The sequence below is a fragment of the Musca domestica genome, unplaced genomic scaffold (genome assembly GCF_030504385.1).
Source record: "Musca domestica strain aabys unplaced genomic scaffold, Musca_domestica.polishedcontigs.V.1.1 29, whole genome shotgun sequence".
Classification (NCBI taxonomy): Eukaryota; Metazoa; Arthropoda; class Insecta; order Diptera; family Muscidae; genus Musca; species Musca domestica.
Window position 1 is genome coordinate 6291037 of NW_026712296.1, and position 14728 is coordinate 6305764.

Genomic DNA, 14728 nt, shown 5'->3' on the forward strand with positions numbered 1-14728 from the left:
AATCAATCCATTAGGAAATAAATATAGTGACTGAATTACAAAACGCCTATTAATACAATTAAAAATATTTTAAAACATCTCTCTGGGTCTTTTAATTTGAGTACGAATTTCTTCACTTCTCTGAGTCGGAAACTATCCAAACTAAACAAAATTTTCCTAAAAAACACATGCAAATTTTCGAACCTAAACCAAGGAATCTGAGCAGATATTCTGAGAAGAAAGAAAAAGGAATTCTCAGTAAAATCTCAAAAAATAACCATAGATTCTTGAGGATTATAAATTTTCAAAATTTTTACTTGTATTCTGGTTTTTAGGTATTATCAGTGCAATTTATAGCTTACATTTTTGTGAAATATTTTAAATTTGTAATACAACATTGAGATTTATTTCTACCTTAGTCCAGACAAGGAGAGTTCCCCTTACTTACTATTGTTTTTGTCACCACTATTACTGATCAAGTGTAGACTAAAGGCCTGCACAAGACGAAGTGTATGAATTATGCTTTTTTCGACACACTGACTTTGTCTACTCAATCATGTCTACTATGTATTTGATAGACAATGACAACCAACAACATCCCCCATTTTGATTCATGTGTGCCATTGTCCAAGGTTCGATCGTGGCATGGCTGACTCGAATATTTGCATGGTGTTCTCCATAAATGCAAGGTGTCGGCGATGACATCGAACCGTGACATCGTCAAATTGTGTGTCATTTGTGTACGTGTACTTAAATTGAGAGAGTGTGTGTGTGTTACTTTCGAAGGTGAGGGTGTATTTTTGTGTGTGCTCCCTGCAGAAAACGGTGGAGGTATTGATGAACTGCGAGTGGTGCTACACTGATGAAAAAGTCAGTAGTATCAATGGTTGTAGGCGGCGAGTACTGCTTGACTACTCGCAAGTGCTGCACTGTTTTTTTTTTTTATAATCGCATATATTGGTAACACTGTCAGCATCTGATTATGCTTATTTGTGATTTGTGTTTTGTGCATTGTGTGGACTTGCAAGTAAAATATTTTTTTTTTTTTTTTGAAATTATATATTTTACTTAATTTCTATTTTGCAATTTAATATTGTTTTGAAATAAAAATAGCTGAATGAAAACAAAATCTGTCTTTCGTTCGCAATGGCAATGCGAATAATTACGTTCGTGCAGTATGTTCAGTTACTTTCTTTCAATGGCGACTGATGCAAAATTCAGCAGTCGCTCACCCCTCACAGAGCGCTGCAAAAGCGAGTACTGATTTTCACACGACAGTCCAGTGTAACAGTCAGCAGCTCTTACCGTTAACGGGGAAATGAAGAGCGAGTGGTCGGTATCGCTTGGCGAGTACTCGAGCAGCACTGCGGTACTACTCTTTTTTCTGAAGGGCTGTAATTTTGAAGTAACAAACACCGCGTAAATATAAAATTGAGATCAATAACAAAATGTGCATAGACATCAACAAATGAATAGAAAAAATGAAATATATACTGAACAATCCCAATTTATTGGTGATTTTCATAAAATTTTGGTCATAAAAAAGAGGTAAATATTGTTTGCCTGTTTTCTATCCACATATAGCGTTCTTTTAAAATTAAAGTTTGTGGACAGAGATTTGACTCTCATTCAATAACAGAATATGCACAGAATTGAACAATGGAAGTATATAGTGTTGTTACGTGAATTACAGTAGCACTCATTCTCATTTACACCTCACAACCGGAGACAAACATTTATGAAATTATAATCAAAATAAGAAAATTTTTCAGGGGATTATTGTTTTTTTAATGATGATTAACATTTTAGATTGTTTCGTCAATAACCACGAAATGTGAAAATTTTGTGTGGACCAATTAGAAGTACCTTTAATTTTAGAATTCGCCAAGAAATTCTTTATTACAAAAAATTTGCCATCATCACGTGTGTGTCTTTTTCGTTAGCAATTGTTGTATACATTAAATTACTTACCACATCATTTCCAAAATTACACTATTTCCTTAGTTATTTTAATTAAAAAAATATATATCTGGTACTTCACACACATATTAGAATTTTCTAAAACTCATACAAAGTGAAGGAAGTAACCAGTATAGTCAACATTGGCCCATTCCTTCGGAACCTACTTCATAGGGTGTCAACAATTTGAATAATCATAACAGAAGTCAAAATATATTTAAACAATCAAACATTGGCTGAGGTCTTAACTTATTCCATATATAATTTGTTTTTGGGGACTCTGCATATATTTTCGGTGTTTCACTAAAAGCATAACATCGAGTTATAAGAAGAAGAAATAGTAAGGAACAAATTTTATAATTCGTCTACATGTTGTGGCAGCACCTCTAAGACTTCCTCCTGAAGCAACAGTTTCTCCAAAAAATTGTAATATATCAATTTTGATTTTTTGGGGAAAAGTCAATTTTTGAGTCAAACAATCTTTAAGCGAATGGCTTCACAAAAGTTAACTAAATGAAGACAAAAGATATTTTAATACCCTCCACCATTTGAAAAATGTCAAACGATACCGAAAAATACCAGTTAAATGAAAGCCGTTGTATGGGGGCTATACGAAGACGTGGACCTGAATAAGTAATTTTTGTCGTAGGCTGTAGTTCCCACAAAAATCTTCAAATACGAAAAGAGATCCGGTAAATAATGTTGTTAAAATCAATAAAATGCCGAATATCGGAAAGTACCGTTACAAGGGGGCTATACGAAAACGTGGGCCGATATGACCCATTTACGAACTTAACCTGCCTACTGTTAAATTACACTTGTGTGCAAAACTTTAGCCTTCCATCTCAATTCGTTCGAATGATATGTTTGTTGTCGTTACAAATAGTTGTGCAACAAGACTTGCTGTAATCCTTATTCTTTTACCCTGAATCCAAATCGCTGGCAGTTTCTATACCCTCCACCATATATAGTATGGAGGGTATATTAAGTTCGTCATTCCGTTTGTAACTCATCGAAATAATAAACCCAACAAAGTACATATATTCATGATCAGCGTAAAATTCTAAGACAATCTAGCCCTTTCCGTTCATCCGTCTGTCGTGATCACGCTAGAGTCAAAACGAAATAATATATGAATTTAAAATATTTCACAGTTCTGTCTTTTGTCTGCAGGCAGATCAAGTTCGAAGATGGACTATATCGGTCCCCGATATCGTAAAGCCCCCATATAACGGTACCCCCGATATGGATTTTTTTTTATTTTTTAATGGAATTGATTTAAAATTCACACAAAGGGTTCCTTCTGTGTACCTTAGCCCCTAGAAGCGAATTTTCTAAATAGGTCCACGTTTTAGTATAGCACTCTATATTTAAAGCTATAACGCTTCTCCCAGACATTCGGTATTTTCATGATTTTTGCGACATTATTCACCAGAATTGTTTCAAATTTCGTATATAAAGTTCTGAACCGTTACTACAGCTTTTGAAACAAATTGATTATGCAGGACCACGTCTTCGTGTAGCTTTCATACAACGGTATTCATTTGAGCGGTATATTTCTTCGAAATGGTGCATGATATAAAAAGTTCGGCTTAGTCGAATTTAGCTGTTTTTCTACTTGTTAAAACATTGATTGTTTTTGAGAATTTACTGCAATATTCAGTACATTTTGTTGCATATTTTCAGGAGGTTGACTCACATTTGGAAAACTTCACATTGGCTTTATCTTAACGCTGGCACTTATGCATTCGATTTCTCCACGATTTGAAAAATGAATCTTCGAAAATAAAGGTGTTGAGGTATTAGTATAAATTCGAAGAAGATCTAGCGATGTCCGTCTGCCTGTTGTAATCACGCTTTCTTTCGAAGGCTAAGATAGAAGGCTAAAATTTTCAATACAAGCATAGTTTCCCAGTAGGCAGGTTATGTTCGAAAATGGGCCATGTCGGTACACGTTTTCGTACAACCCCCATATAACGGTACCTCCCGATATTCGGTATTTTCATGATTTTAGCGACATTTTTACCTGTATTATTTCAAATTTCGTATTTGAAGTTCGTAATGGATACTACAGCCTATGACAGAAAATTGTCAGTGCAGATCCACGTCTTCGTATAGTCCCCATGTGGCAGTACCTCCCGATATCTGGTATTTCGATGATTTTAACGACATTATTCACCGGAATTGTTGCAAATTTGGTATTTGAAGTTTGTAATGGATACTAAATCCAATGACAAAAAATTGTCTCCTAACATTCTGTATTTTGGGGATTTTAGGTACCTTATTCAAAGATTTTATTATTCAAGTTTCGAATTTGAAAATTGTAATGGCTCATGACAAAAGATGCGTATGCTGGCCCACGTCGACGTTAAGACTCTAATATAACGGCTACATTCGGTATTTTTAAGATTTTAACAGAATTTTAAACGGATTTTTTTTATACCCTCCACCATACCATGTCAGACCCAACAGAGTGTATATATTCTTGATCAGCGTAAAATTCTAAGTCGATTTAGCGATGTCCGTCCGACTGTCTGTCCGTCTGTCTGTTGTAATCACGCTATCTTTCGAATGAATTGAGAAAGATGGCTAAAATTTTGCACACATGTTTAGTTTCCCAGTAGTCAGGTTAAGTTCGTGAATGGGCCATGTAGGTCCACGTTTTCATATAGCCCCCATATAACGGTACCTCCCGATATTCGATATTTTGATAATTTTAGCGACATTATTCACCGGAATTGTTTCAAATTTGGTATTTGAAGTTCGAAATGGATACTACACCCTAAGACAGAAAATTATCTGCGCAAGTTCACGTCTTCGTATAGCCTCCATATAACGGTACCTCCCGATATTCGGTATTTTGATGATTTTAGCGACATTATTCACCGGAATTGTTTCAAATTTGGTATTTGAAGTTCGAATTGGATACTACACCCTAAGACAGAAAATTGTCTGTGTAAGTCCACGTCTTCGTATAGCCCCCATATAACGGTACCCGCCTATATTCGGTTTTTGATGATTTTAGCGACATTATTCACCGGAATTGTTTCAAATTTGGTATTTGAAGTTCGAATTGGATACTGCACCCTAAGACAGAAAATTGTCTATGCTGGTCCAGGTCTTTGTATAGGCCCCATATATCAGTACATCCATATATTCGGTATTTTGACGATTTTAGGTACAATACCCACTGAAATTGTTTGAGATGTGGTATTTGAAGTTCGTAATGGATGCTACAGCCTGTGACAGAAAATTGTCTATGCAGGTCCAGGTCTTCGCACAGCTCCGATATAACGGTACCTCCCTATATACGATATTTTGATGATTTTATCTACATTATTCACCGTTTATTTCAAGTTTCGAATTTGAATATGGTAATGGCTTATGACAAGCAATGCTTATGTAGGCCCACGTCATATGCACCTCAATATAACGGCTATATTTGGTATTTTTAAAATTTTAACAGAATGTTTTAACGATTTTATTTTCTGAAAATTTCCAAATTCGTTCCAAATGGTAGAGGGTATTCAAAGTTCGGCCCTTCCGAACTTACTACTTTTTAATTTGTTTTTTTTTTTTTTTGAAAATTGCCGAATTCGTTACAAATGTTATAGGGTATTCATAGCCCCCGACCCGTGGTACAATAAAAAGGTAAGGTAGAGCTACCAGCTGATTATTTTTTTTTTTTCTAAGTGTGCCCGACTTCTGCCAATTTTGTGTATGTATTTATTGTTTTGAAAAATAAAAACAGAATATTTTCAAAATCAATGATTGGAAGACGCTTTAATTGCGAGACGCGCATTAAAGCTATTCGCCAGTTTTGCCATGGAATTGAAAGATAGATCTGTTTAGATAATATTTTTGAAAGAAAATCCAGGCATTTCATTCATTTTCCCGCTGTTTAACTGATTTTAAAAATGAGGAAAATATTTAATGAATGGAAAAAAAACTTGTTGCACACAAATTTGACAGGAAGCGGGCATTGCCTCAGGTATTTCTTAGTTTTACAAAGCTGTTCTACCTCCTTATTGTACCATGTCCCGGCGGAACTCACAGCTTTTTTATTTGTTTTTTATTATTGCCATTTTTTAATCGACTGTAGCTTCCGCTTTGTGGCACATGTCAGTGTCATCCTCTTCAACTTCGTGTAACATGACCCGATAACGTAACGGGCACTCCTTTTTTCATTTTCAAAGAAAAATGGCCCAAATGTGCCTCTGAACAAAATCCGCTCCAAATAATGACTCGTTTGGGTGCAGGGCACCAAATGTAACAAATACGCTTGTTACATACCGTGCTTTTCTTCTTCCAAAATTCGTCGCAATTATCGCACACATTATGCAACATTAGCATTATTGTCAAAGTAATGTCGCATTATTTCACAGCTTTGTTCAAGCGTATGCACAACCATAAATATAAATAATCTATCAAGTCAGACATAAGTTAAATGTTACAATTCACAAAATAAACACTTGTTGAAAAAAAAACGTTAGATTGGTTACGATTAGCAGACCTGTTTCTTTATGGAGACTAAGAGATGTTACAAAGAGTATGACTAAATAAATATACCCTCCTTTCCATAGCGGAGGACTTACAGAAAAGTATATATTTTTCATATATGCCTTGGCTCAAATAAGCAGAAACTACTTTACCAGAATCACCCTATTGTTAAATTGCGTTGCGTGTTTTTTCTGTGTTTCTACACGTCACATATAGATGTCACTATCTGAATTAGTCCAGCAAAATAAAGAGCTAACAGCTAGCTAACAATGCGTTATCTTATCTTACCCACATGATAAGGCATTTAGATAAAAAAAAGTCCATTTGAACAAAACATATTACCACAAACTGTACATACAACAATATAGCGTTTAGTAAAGAAACGACTTTGAAACGGTTACAACAGTCAACGACATAACGAACGAAATTCTCATATTTAAAAAAAGTACAAATAAATAATAAAAAAATATTACAAAATGAAATTAATGAAAAATCCATCGACCTATTTCGTGATTTTCTTAAGTAAGAATTGTTGGATGTAAAGTAAAAACGACAAACACTTAATCCCACAAATATTTGAAAATATTGAATGTGCAACCAAAAAAAATTACTAAGACATTTACCTGTAATTGCTCATTGCCAGTTACGAATTACAAAACCATGCCATTGATAAGAAACAAAGTAGATAAGATAATGAACTTGCTAATGACAAAGTGTATTCAAAGGCAATATTGTGATGATTCAGTGTGGAGTCAAATCTCAATAAAATATTTTATTTTGAAAATAGTTGAATGACGTCACGCTAGAAAAATGGAAATAAAACATTAGAGTTTAGTTTGTCCTCGCAAGGAGCATAGTCAATTGAATTACCAAAACCTAGTTTACACCGAACATAGTACCTAAGATCGCGTTAACTCCTTTGATTTTACACGATTTTTTATAAAGAATATTCATAAAAATGTCGATATAATGCTGGCTTAAGGAATATATTATAAACGGAAACAGGAAATACAAATCGAATAGGTTGACCATTCATTGACCATTCAAAACATTGAATACTTTTAACAATTTTCAATGTTATCATTTTTTGTGTGTGTTTTTAAATGGAAAAGGAAACTTTCGCTATCCACCACAATCTAAAAGAAATATGTGTTAAAATTAGTATTAAGAATTTACAAATTAAATGCTACAATTATATGCATTTCGTTATTAATAAAAAAATATTACACATACCCCACCATTGTATATTATCAGTATTTCAATGTATGCTTTAACCGATTTCGGGCAAAATATAAAATACTAATATAGGGTAAGTGTACCAGTAGTCGGCACTTTTAGGATTTTCGATTTTTCAATCTTTCAACATTCTGAGTGAAATCTTTCAATTGCAGATAAATAAAGTTGTTCAGATTCCAAATTTTGTTTAGTTTTCGAAATAATAAACAAACATTTAATTTGTTTTTATTAAATTGGCAAAATTTTACTAAAATAGTAGTTTTTTTGCCAGTAATCGGCACCATTTTCCAATGCTCGGCATGTCTATTTGCCAGTAGTCAGCATATGGTATTTCCGTAAAAAAATATTATTTTGTATATTTTTTATTTCAAATAGTATAAAACAATGATATATTACTAATTCACAGTTTAATCCAAAATTTGAAATTAATTTCGTTTTTAAATAGTGTTTAAATTAATTATCATTCTAAACCAAATATAGGTAGAAAATCAGGAATGGTATGGTTACCTTCAGTAACGTATGGATTTTCAATTAAAATAAAAATGAGATTAAATAAAAAGAAACAAGTACCTTTCTTATATTTGGAATTTGTGAAATGATCTCTTTCCTTTCGATAGACAACATTTTTTTAAATGCCACCGCTATCTAAAACGTCAAATAGCTGATTTAAAAAACCTACTTAATTTAGAAAAGTTGGTCAAAAAGCACAAATAAAATCAACTGCTGACTAAAACTTATTTTTTTATTTGAATAGTTTTTGGATTATTATACCCTACAACACTATGTGTTGGGGGTATTATAAGTTTGATTGGGCCAGAATTAATGTAACACCTCGAAATATTGGGTTCCCATATAGGAAAATATATGTGGATCTTCCTAGCTCGCCGAGCTGAGTCGATCTAGCTATGTATGTCCGTCCGTCCGTCTGTCCATGTTAATTTGTAATCACTCTACAGGTCGCAATTTTGGTCCGATCCTAACGAAATTTTGCACGAAGGTGGGGTTAGGGTCAGAATAGAAGCATATTTCTTTTGGAGATGATCACCAAATGTTTAGGGGTTGAAATGGACCAAATACTGAAAAAATGTCGGATTTTGCAGTAGCTATACAGGTCGCAATTATAGACCAATCGACGCGGAATTTAACATGTAGCTAGAGTTTAGGGCGGGGAAGAAGCCTACCAATTTGGGTGGTCATCGGATAATATTTAGCGGGTAAAATAGACCATATCTTTTGTGTTGAAAAAATTCAAAATTTTTCATTAAACCGCGAATATTTTAAATCTTGGCGAAATCACAAAGCCATGACAAAGTTACTTCTGATCTTTACATTGATGTTAACATCCAACAAATCGGATATATAGCAAAATATGTGCGATATATATGTCTATCAAAGAAGATATGCTTGAAAGATCTCTTATATGTCGTGAACTGATTTCGGCAGTTCTCATTAATTCAGAATGGCCTCTTGGCAGGAAAGAAAAAAAAAAACGTCTAAAAAATCGCATAAAAATATCTCTCTAAAGATGAAAATATTGATTTTGTAAAATTTTCTCATATTTTTTCAATTTTGTCATATTTTTGGCATATTTTCATTTTGAATTAAACATTTGTTAATATTTCTACAGCTAACAAAACTAAGTAGTTAGGATATCAGGATATCATATACAGATCGCATTTATGGCCCGATCCTTACGAAATTTTGCATGGGAATAAGATGAGGGTCAGAATAGAAGCCTACACTTTTTGGAGATGATCGCCATATATTTAGGGGTTGAAATGGACCAAAAAACTGCAAAATTGTCAGGAGGTCGTAATTATCGCCCGACCCTCTCGCACAACTTTTGTAGACAAAATACGAAAATGTCCATTCCAGTGACTTTTTGGAGAATTCACCAAAACAGGAAAGACGCACTTCTGACTATTTCGTTAACGCTGATTTCGTTGAAGAATATAGTCAAATGTCTGTATCTAATGTAGATGCGTTTCAGTCAAAAATGTTAATCTTTTGCCACTTCTGAGAGATTATAGGTCTTTGGGAAATATTGGTTCCAGATCTAGGAAGACCATTTACGTGCAACATCTACCAATATATATATATATATATATATATATATATATATATATATATATATATATATATTCCGACTAAATTCATCCTACAGGCAAGTACTTCAAATATTGACCTAAAATTCCCTCGAAAAATACCGAAAGGAAAACCTTTATATGGTAGCTATACGAAGACATGGTCCTGCATATACAATTTTTGTCATAGGCTATTATACCCATAACGAACCATAAATAGGAAATTTTTAACAATTATGGTAACAAATGTTTCTAATATCATCAATCTGCGAACAATTCCGGTGACCAATTCTATTTCAGGAGCTAAAGTACTCACAAAGAACTCTTTGTGTAGAATTTCAGACAATTCCGTTGAAACATGTGGCTAAAATCATCAAAATGCAGAATATCGGGGGTACCCATATAACCCATCTTCGAACTTGACCTGCCTGCATCATATATAGGCCGAAAATTATTATTTCGATGAGTTACAAACGGAGTGACGAACTTAATATACCTTTTATACTATGTATGGTGGAGGGTATAAAAATATATTTCAAAGCTATACATATATGTTAAACAATTTTCACCAAATGTCGTATTTTTTCATAAAAAATTGATTCAAATATTTTCTTGATACATAATGAAAATAGAGAAATAGAAATTCCTGGCAGTTAGGTAACACTAAGAAAACACTAAGTATTTTTAATATAACACACAAGTTAATTAAATATATGTTGTTGGTATTTTATACCTATACATACTTTGCTACATCCTAAACTCACAGATGGAAGTAAAAATTATAAAAACATTTTAAAATTACACAGAAAGAGTTTATATTAAAAATTATCCTTCAGGTTATGAAAAATTCATCACACAGACTTATTGCAATATGTGAACAGGAGCTAGTTAAAACCACATTACTATGTTCCTATGGTCATTCCAAATGCAATTGTGTTTATTCACATTCATTGTTAGTTGGAAATGGTAATGAAAACTAATTAAATAAAAACTAAAGTGAAAAGAAAAAAACATTTCTTGCGCATCCTGAACATTTTCAGCATATTAAGAAATTATGATTTAAAAAATGTGCTGTTGTAAAATGTTTTATTATTTTTGTACTCTACGCCACAGTATGGTACATGGTATCATGTCATTGTGCATTTGTTTGTAACATGAATAAAGAAACAAAATAGACCAATAGTTTCTTCAGATCATATTCATAGAATCACATTCTGAGTCGATGTATGAATGTCCGTCCGTCCGTCTGTCCCTGTATTTTTGTAAGTAAAACAGGTCACATTTATTATCTGATTTAGAAGAAATTTCCCACAAATCATTTGTTTTGACCCGAGGCGAACTTTATTGAAATTATTGATAATCGGATCAAATTTGGATATATCTCCCTTATATAGCATCATCCGATTTCATACATACATATAGTTCACCAAATGCGTAATATCAGTGAAATGAATTTGAACACATATGGCCAGGTTCAGACCAGAAGTATTTTCGACGATTTTGGTGAATATCCGTTTTCGTCCGATTTCAATTTTATCGCGCGCCTTATGTCTAATATTCGTTGAAATGGGATGGATTTCGGCACATTCGATCGAATTCAGCAGGGAAACAAGTATTTCAAATCGGTTAAGATATAGCTATAGCTCCCATAGATATGCTCACAATATATGTTTCATTCTGTTTGGGATTTAATATCAGATGCAGCTCAGAAATACCTCTGCCAAATTTCGAAATCGGTTCAGATTTGGATATAGCTTATCCTATTTGAAGTTAATATATAATATCGGACCAAATGGTATGGATTTCTGCACATTCAACAGAATTTATCCCGGAAGCAAATACAACATTTGGCAAAATTCAGTTTCCATATATTATTACCATTATATGGGGGCTATACGAAGACCTGGACCTGCATAAAAAATTTCCTGCCACAGACTGTAGTACCCATAAGGAACTACAAATACAAAATTTAAAACAATTCCGGTGATTAATTTCGCTAAAATCATAAAAACACCGAATATAGGGAGGTACAGTTATATGGAGGCCATACCAAGACGTTGACCTATGTAGCTCATTTCCAATACCAAAATTCCTGCAGACTAAACACACATCTAAGTAAGATTTTGTCAACCTACTTTAATTCGTTCGGAAGCTACAGTGAGTTCCACTGACAGATGGACGAACGTCGCTAAAATGTATATTTGGAGGTGTTACAAACCGTATATTCGGTATTTTGATGATTTCAGCGACATTATTTATTGTATTTGAAGTTCCTAAGGGTACTACTATCTGTGAAGGAAAATTACCTATGCTGGTCCACGTCTTCGCACAGCCTCCAAATACTAGTAGTACCCTATATTCAGTATTTAACCACATTTTTCAATGAAATTGACAGAAAATCCACACGAGGAGTTAATTCTGAGTACTTTATCACCTGTAAAATATCGTATATCCCCCATATAACGGTACCTCCCGATATTCGATATTTTCATGATTGTAGCCATATTTTTATTGTTAGAAAAATTCCAATCTCGTTTCAAATGGTGAAGGGTACTATATGCTTTTATGGTTTAGCGGGATTTCTTATTTCTATTTTTTTTTTAAATCCAAATTCCTTCCAATTTGCATAGCGGTGTAAGGTATCAAAAAGTCGATCCATGTCTTAATGACAACTCAATATTTTGTCGGTTGCTAGAACAACTAAAGGATTGCCCATAACAACTTCAGAATTACTGCCTATATAAATGCATAATTGTATTATTTGAAACTATTTGTAATTCTTGTCATATTTGAATATTTTTTTAATATAACCTCTTTAATTATTTCTTTACAGTTATATGTGCCTGTTGCACCCAAGAAACGGAGGCCGTACGTCGTGTAATGCGAGGACGTCGTACTTTAACCCGTAGATATTTCAGTAAGTCTAAAATACATTAAGTGGTACATTTTTGAATGCAAATTATAAATAAGTCAAAGGAAAAGTATATCATTTAAAGAAGGACCTCTGTATATCGCATCAAAGCGAAAGTAATATATGATTCCCTCAAGATTTGTAGATTCAAATACTCCTGTCAACACTAGATCTAGAGCAGGCAAGTGCCATATCGGTCCACTCCTTAAGGAGCAGGGCCCGCGAAATTGCAATTTTTTTTAAAAAAATGTATATATATATATATATATATATATATATATATATATATATATATATATATAGCCTGAAAGCCTCTCAAAAATTACTGAAAAAGGTTATAGATATTTCTCATATAAGCCGATAAGATTATCGGATATAGTCCAAAATTTGGTATTTAAAAAATGCAAAATGTAAAAAATAGGTCTTCGTTACTTCCATACGTCTTTGGATTGAACAACTATTTCTGATAGCAACTCAAACAAAAAATGAATAATTTCGAATTCTAATAACTCTCATCAGTGTTCGACTTTTCAAACTTCGAATATTCCAATTACAAAAAAAAAATAAGCTCACCTTAAATATGTTGATCCAATTGTGGTTGTCTTCAAACTTCCCACATTGCTATATTCCTTTTAACATTAGGTCTAAAGATAGGATATGTATGTCCAATCTTTGTGGTACTCATCCCCTTTCCCCACACAAAATTGTATACATAACTAAATTCTCAAATGCTACATGTATATACCTGTCGAAGTCCCGACCAACATTTCCAATTTGTTTCTTAAATAAATTGCAATATAAAATTATAATGAAATTGCTTATTCTAAAATCAACTTTAAGGAACTATGGAAAATAACGTAAAGTCAATATTATGCTTTGCACATTATTTATGTGTAAATTTCTGAATTCTTAAATACGCCTTTGACAATTTATCAAAAATGAAATCTACATGCCAAATTTATAAATGCATTAACTCTAAACTTGGAAACTTTTTGGTATATTTTCTTTATAACCTATTCTTCTCTATCCCACTTTGTGATTGCAGCTGGATTGGCTATACCCGGTTGGGCACTTGTGACTCTGATTGGTATTAGTGAACTTTTGCTTGGAGCCGTACTGTACTTTGTGCTATATAAATTTGTCCTTAGCAAAGACTATGAACCAACCACAAACACATATGCACCAGCAGCAACAAATGAGGTTTAGTCGGTTGGAGCACAAATAGTTGGTAGCCGGCTAAACATGCAGATGTACAAAGAGCAGAGGAATAATAAGCAGACAATTTTAGATACATATATATTTACAAACACACCTTATGATGTAAGCAAATACAGAAATATATGAACAATGTCCACACAACACAATATGCAGTAACATACAAACACCTCTGTTATGATAACAAGAAAATAGAAAACACCTGGAATCTAAACAGCGCCCAACTGCTGCAAAACTAAATGCAACAAACAAAACTCTAAAAACCAAAAATATTTTTTTTATAAAGAACTACCTTAATTTGCCTCAATTTAAAAGTTTCTAACTATTCTATTAATTACTTACATATACACACTTGAAAATTTATATGTTTTTCATATTAAAATAAATATAAATACAGAAAAATATATTGTTGTACTCTTCAAAGGTTTAAATCTAAAGGAAAGGTAAGAACTATAGTAGCATTAAAGGTAACTTCATTTAAAATATGCATATGCAGCTCTTTAACTGGACTAATTTAAATGCATAAATGCCGGTCTCATGTACCAAGTAAAAAAAGCAGCTAAATTCGGCCGGGTCGAACTTTTAATAACCTCCCCCATCTTGAAGGAACTTGAAAAATGTCAAAAAATCATAAAAAAATACCTCTCAAATGATACCCAATGATATGGAGATTATGCGAAGACGTTTTCCTTCGTAAGTATTTTTTTTTCATAGGCAGTAGTTTTAATGTCCATACCCCTCATATGGGGGCTATACGAAGACGTTGGCCTTCGTAAGCATTTTTTTCGTATGCTGTAGTAATTGAAACAATTTTGGTGAATAATACCACTAAAATCAAAATACC

General features: G+C 33.1%; 1 protein-coding gene across 1 annotated transcript; it reads left to right on the forward strand.

Annotated features, from left to right (window-relative positions):
- Positions 1 to 6801: 6801 nt before the first annotated feature.
- On the forward strand, positions 6802 to 14288 carry LOC101887333 (uncharacterized). The gene is made up of 3 exons (XM_005182241.4): positions 6802 to 6960; positions 12592 to 12675; positions 13715 to 14288. The coding sequence occupies exons 1-3, from the start codon at positions 6915 to 6917 to the stop codon at positions 13873 to 13875; spliced, it is 291 nt and encodes a 96-aa protein (XP_005182298.1). The 5' UTR covers positions 6802 to 6914; the 3' UTR covers positions 13876 to 14288.
- The last annotated feature ends 440 nt before the right edge of the window (positions 14289 to 14728 follow it).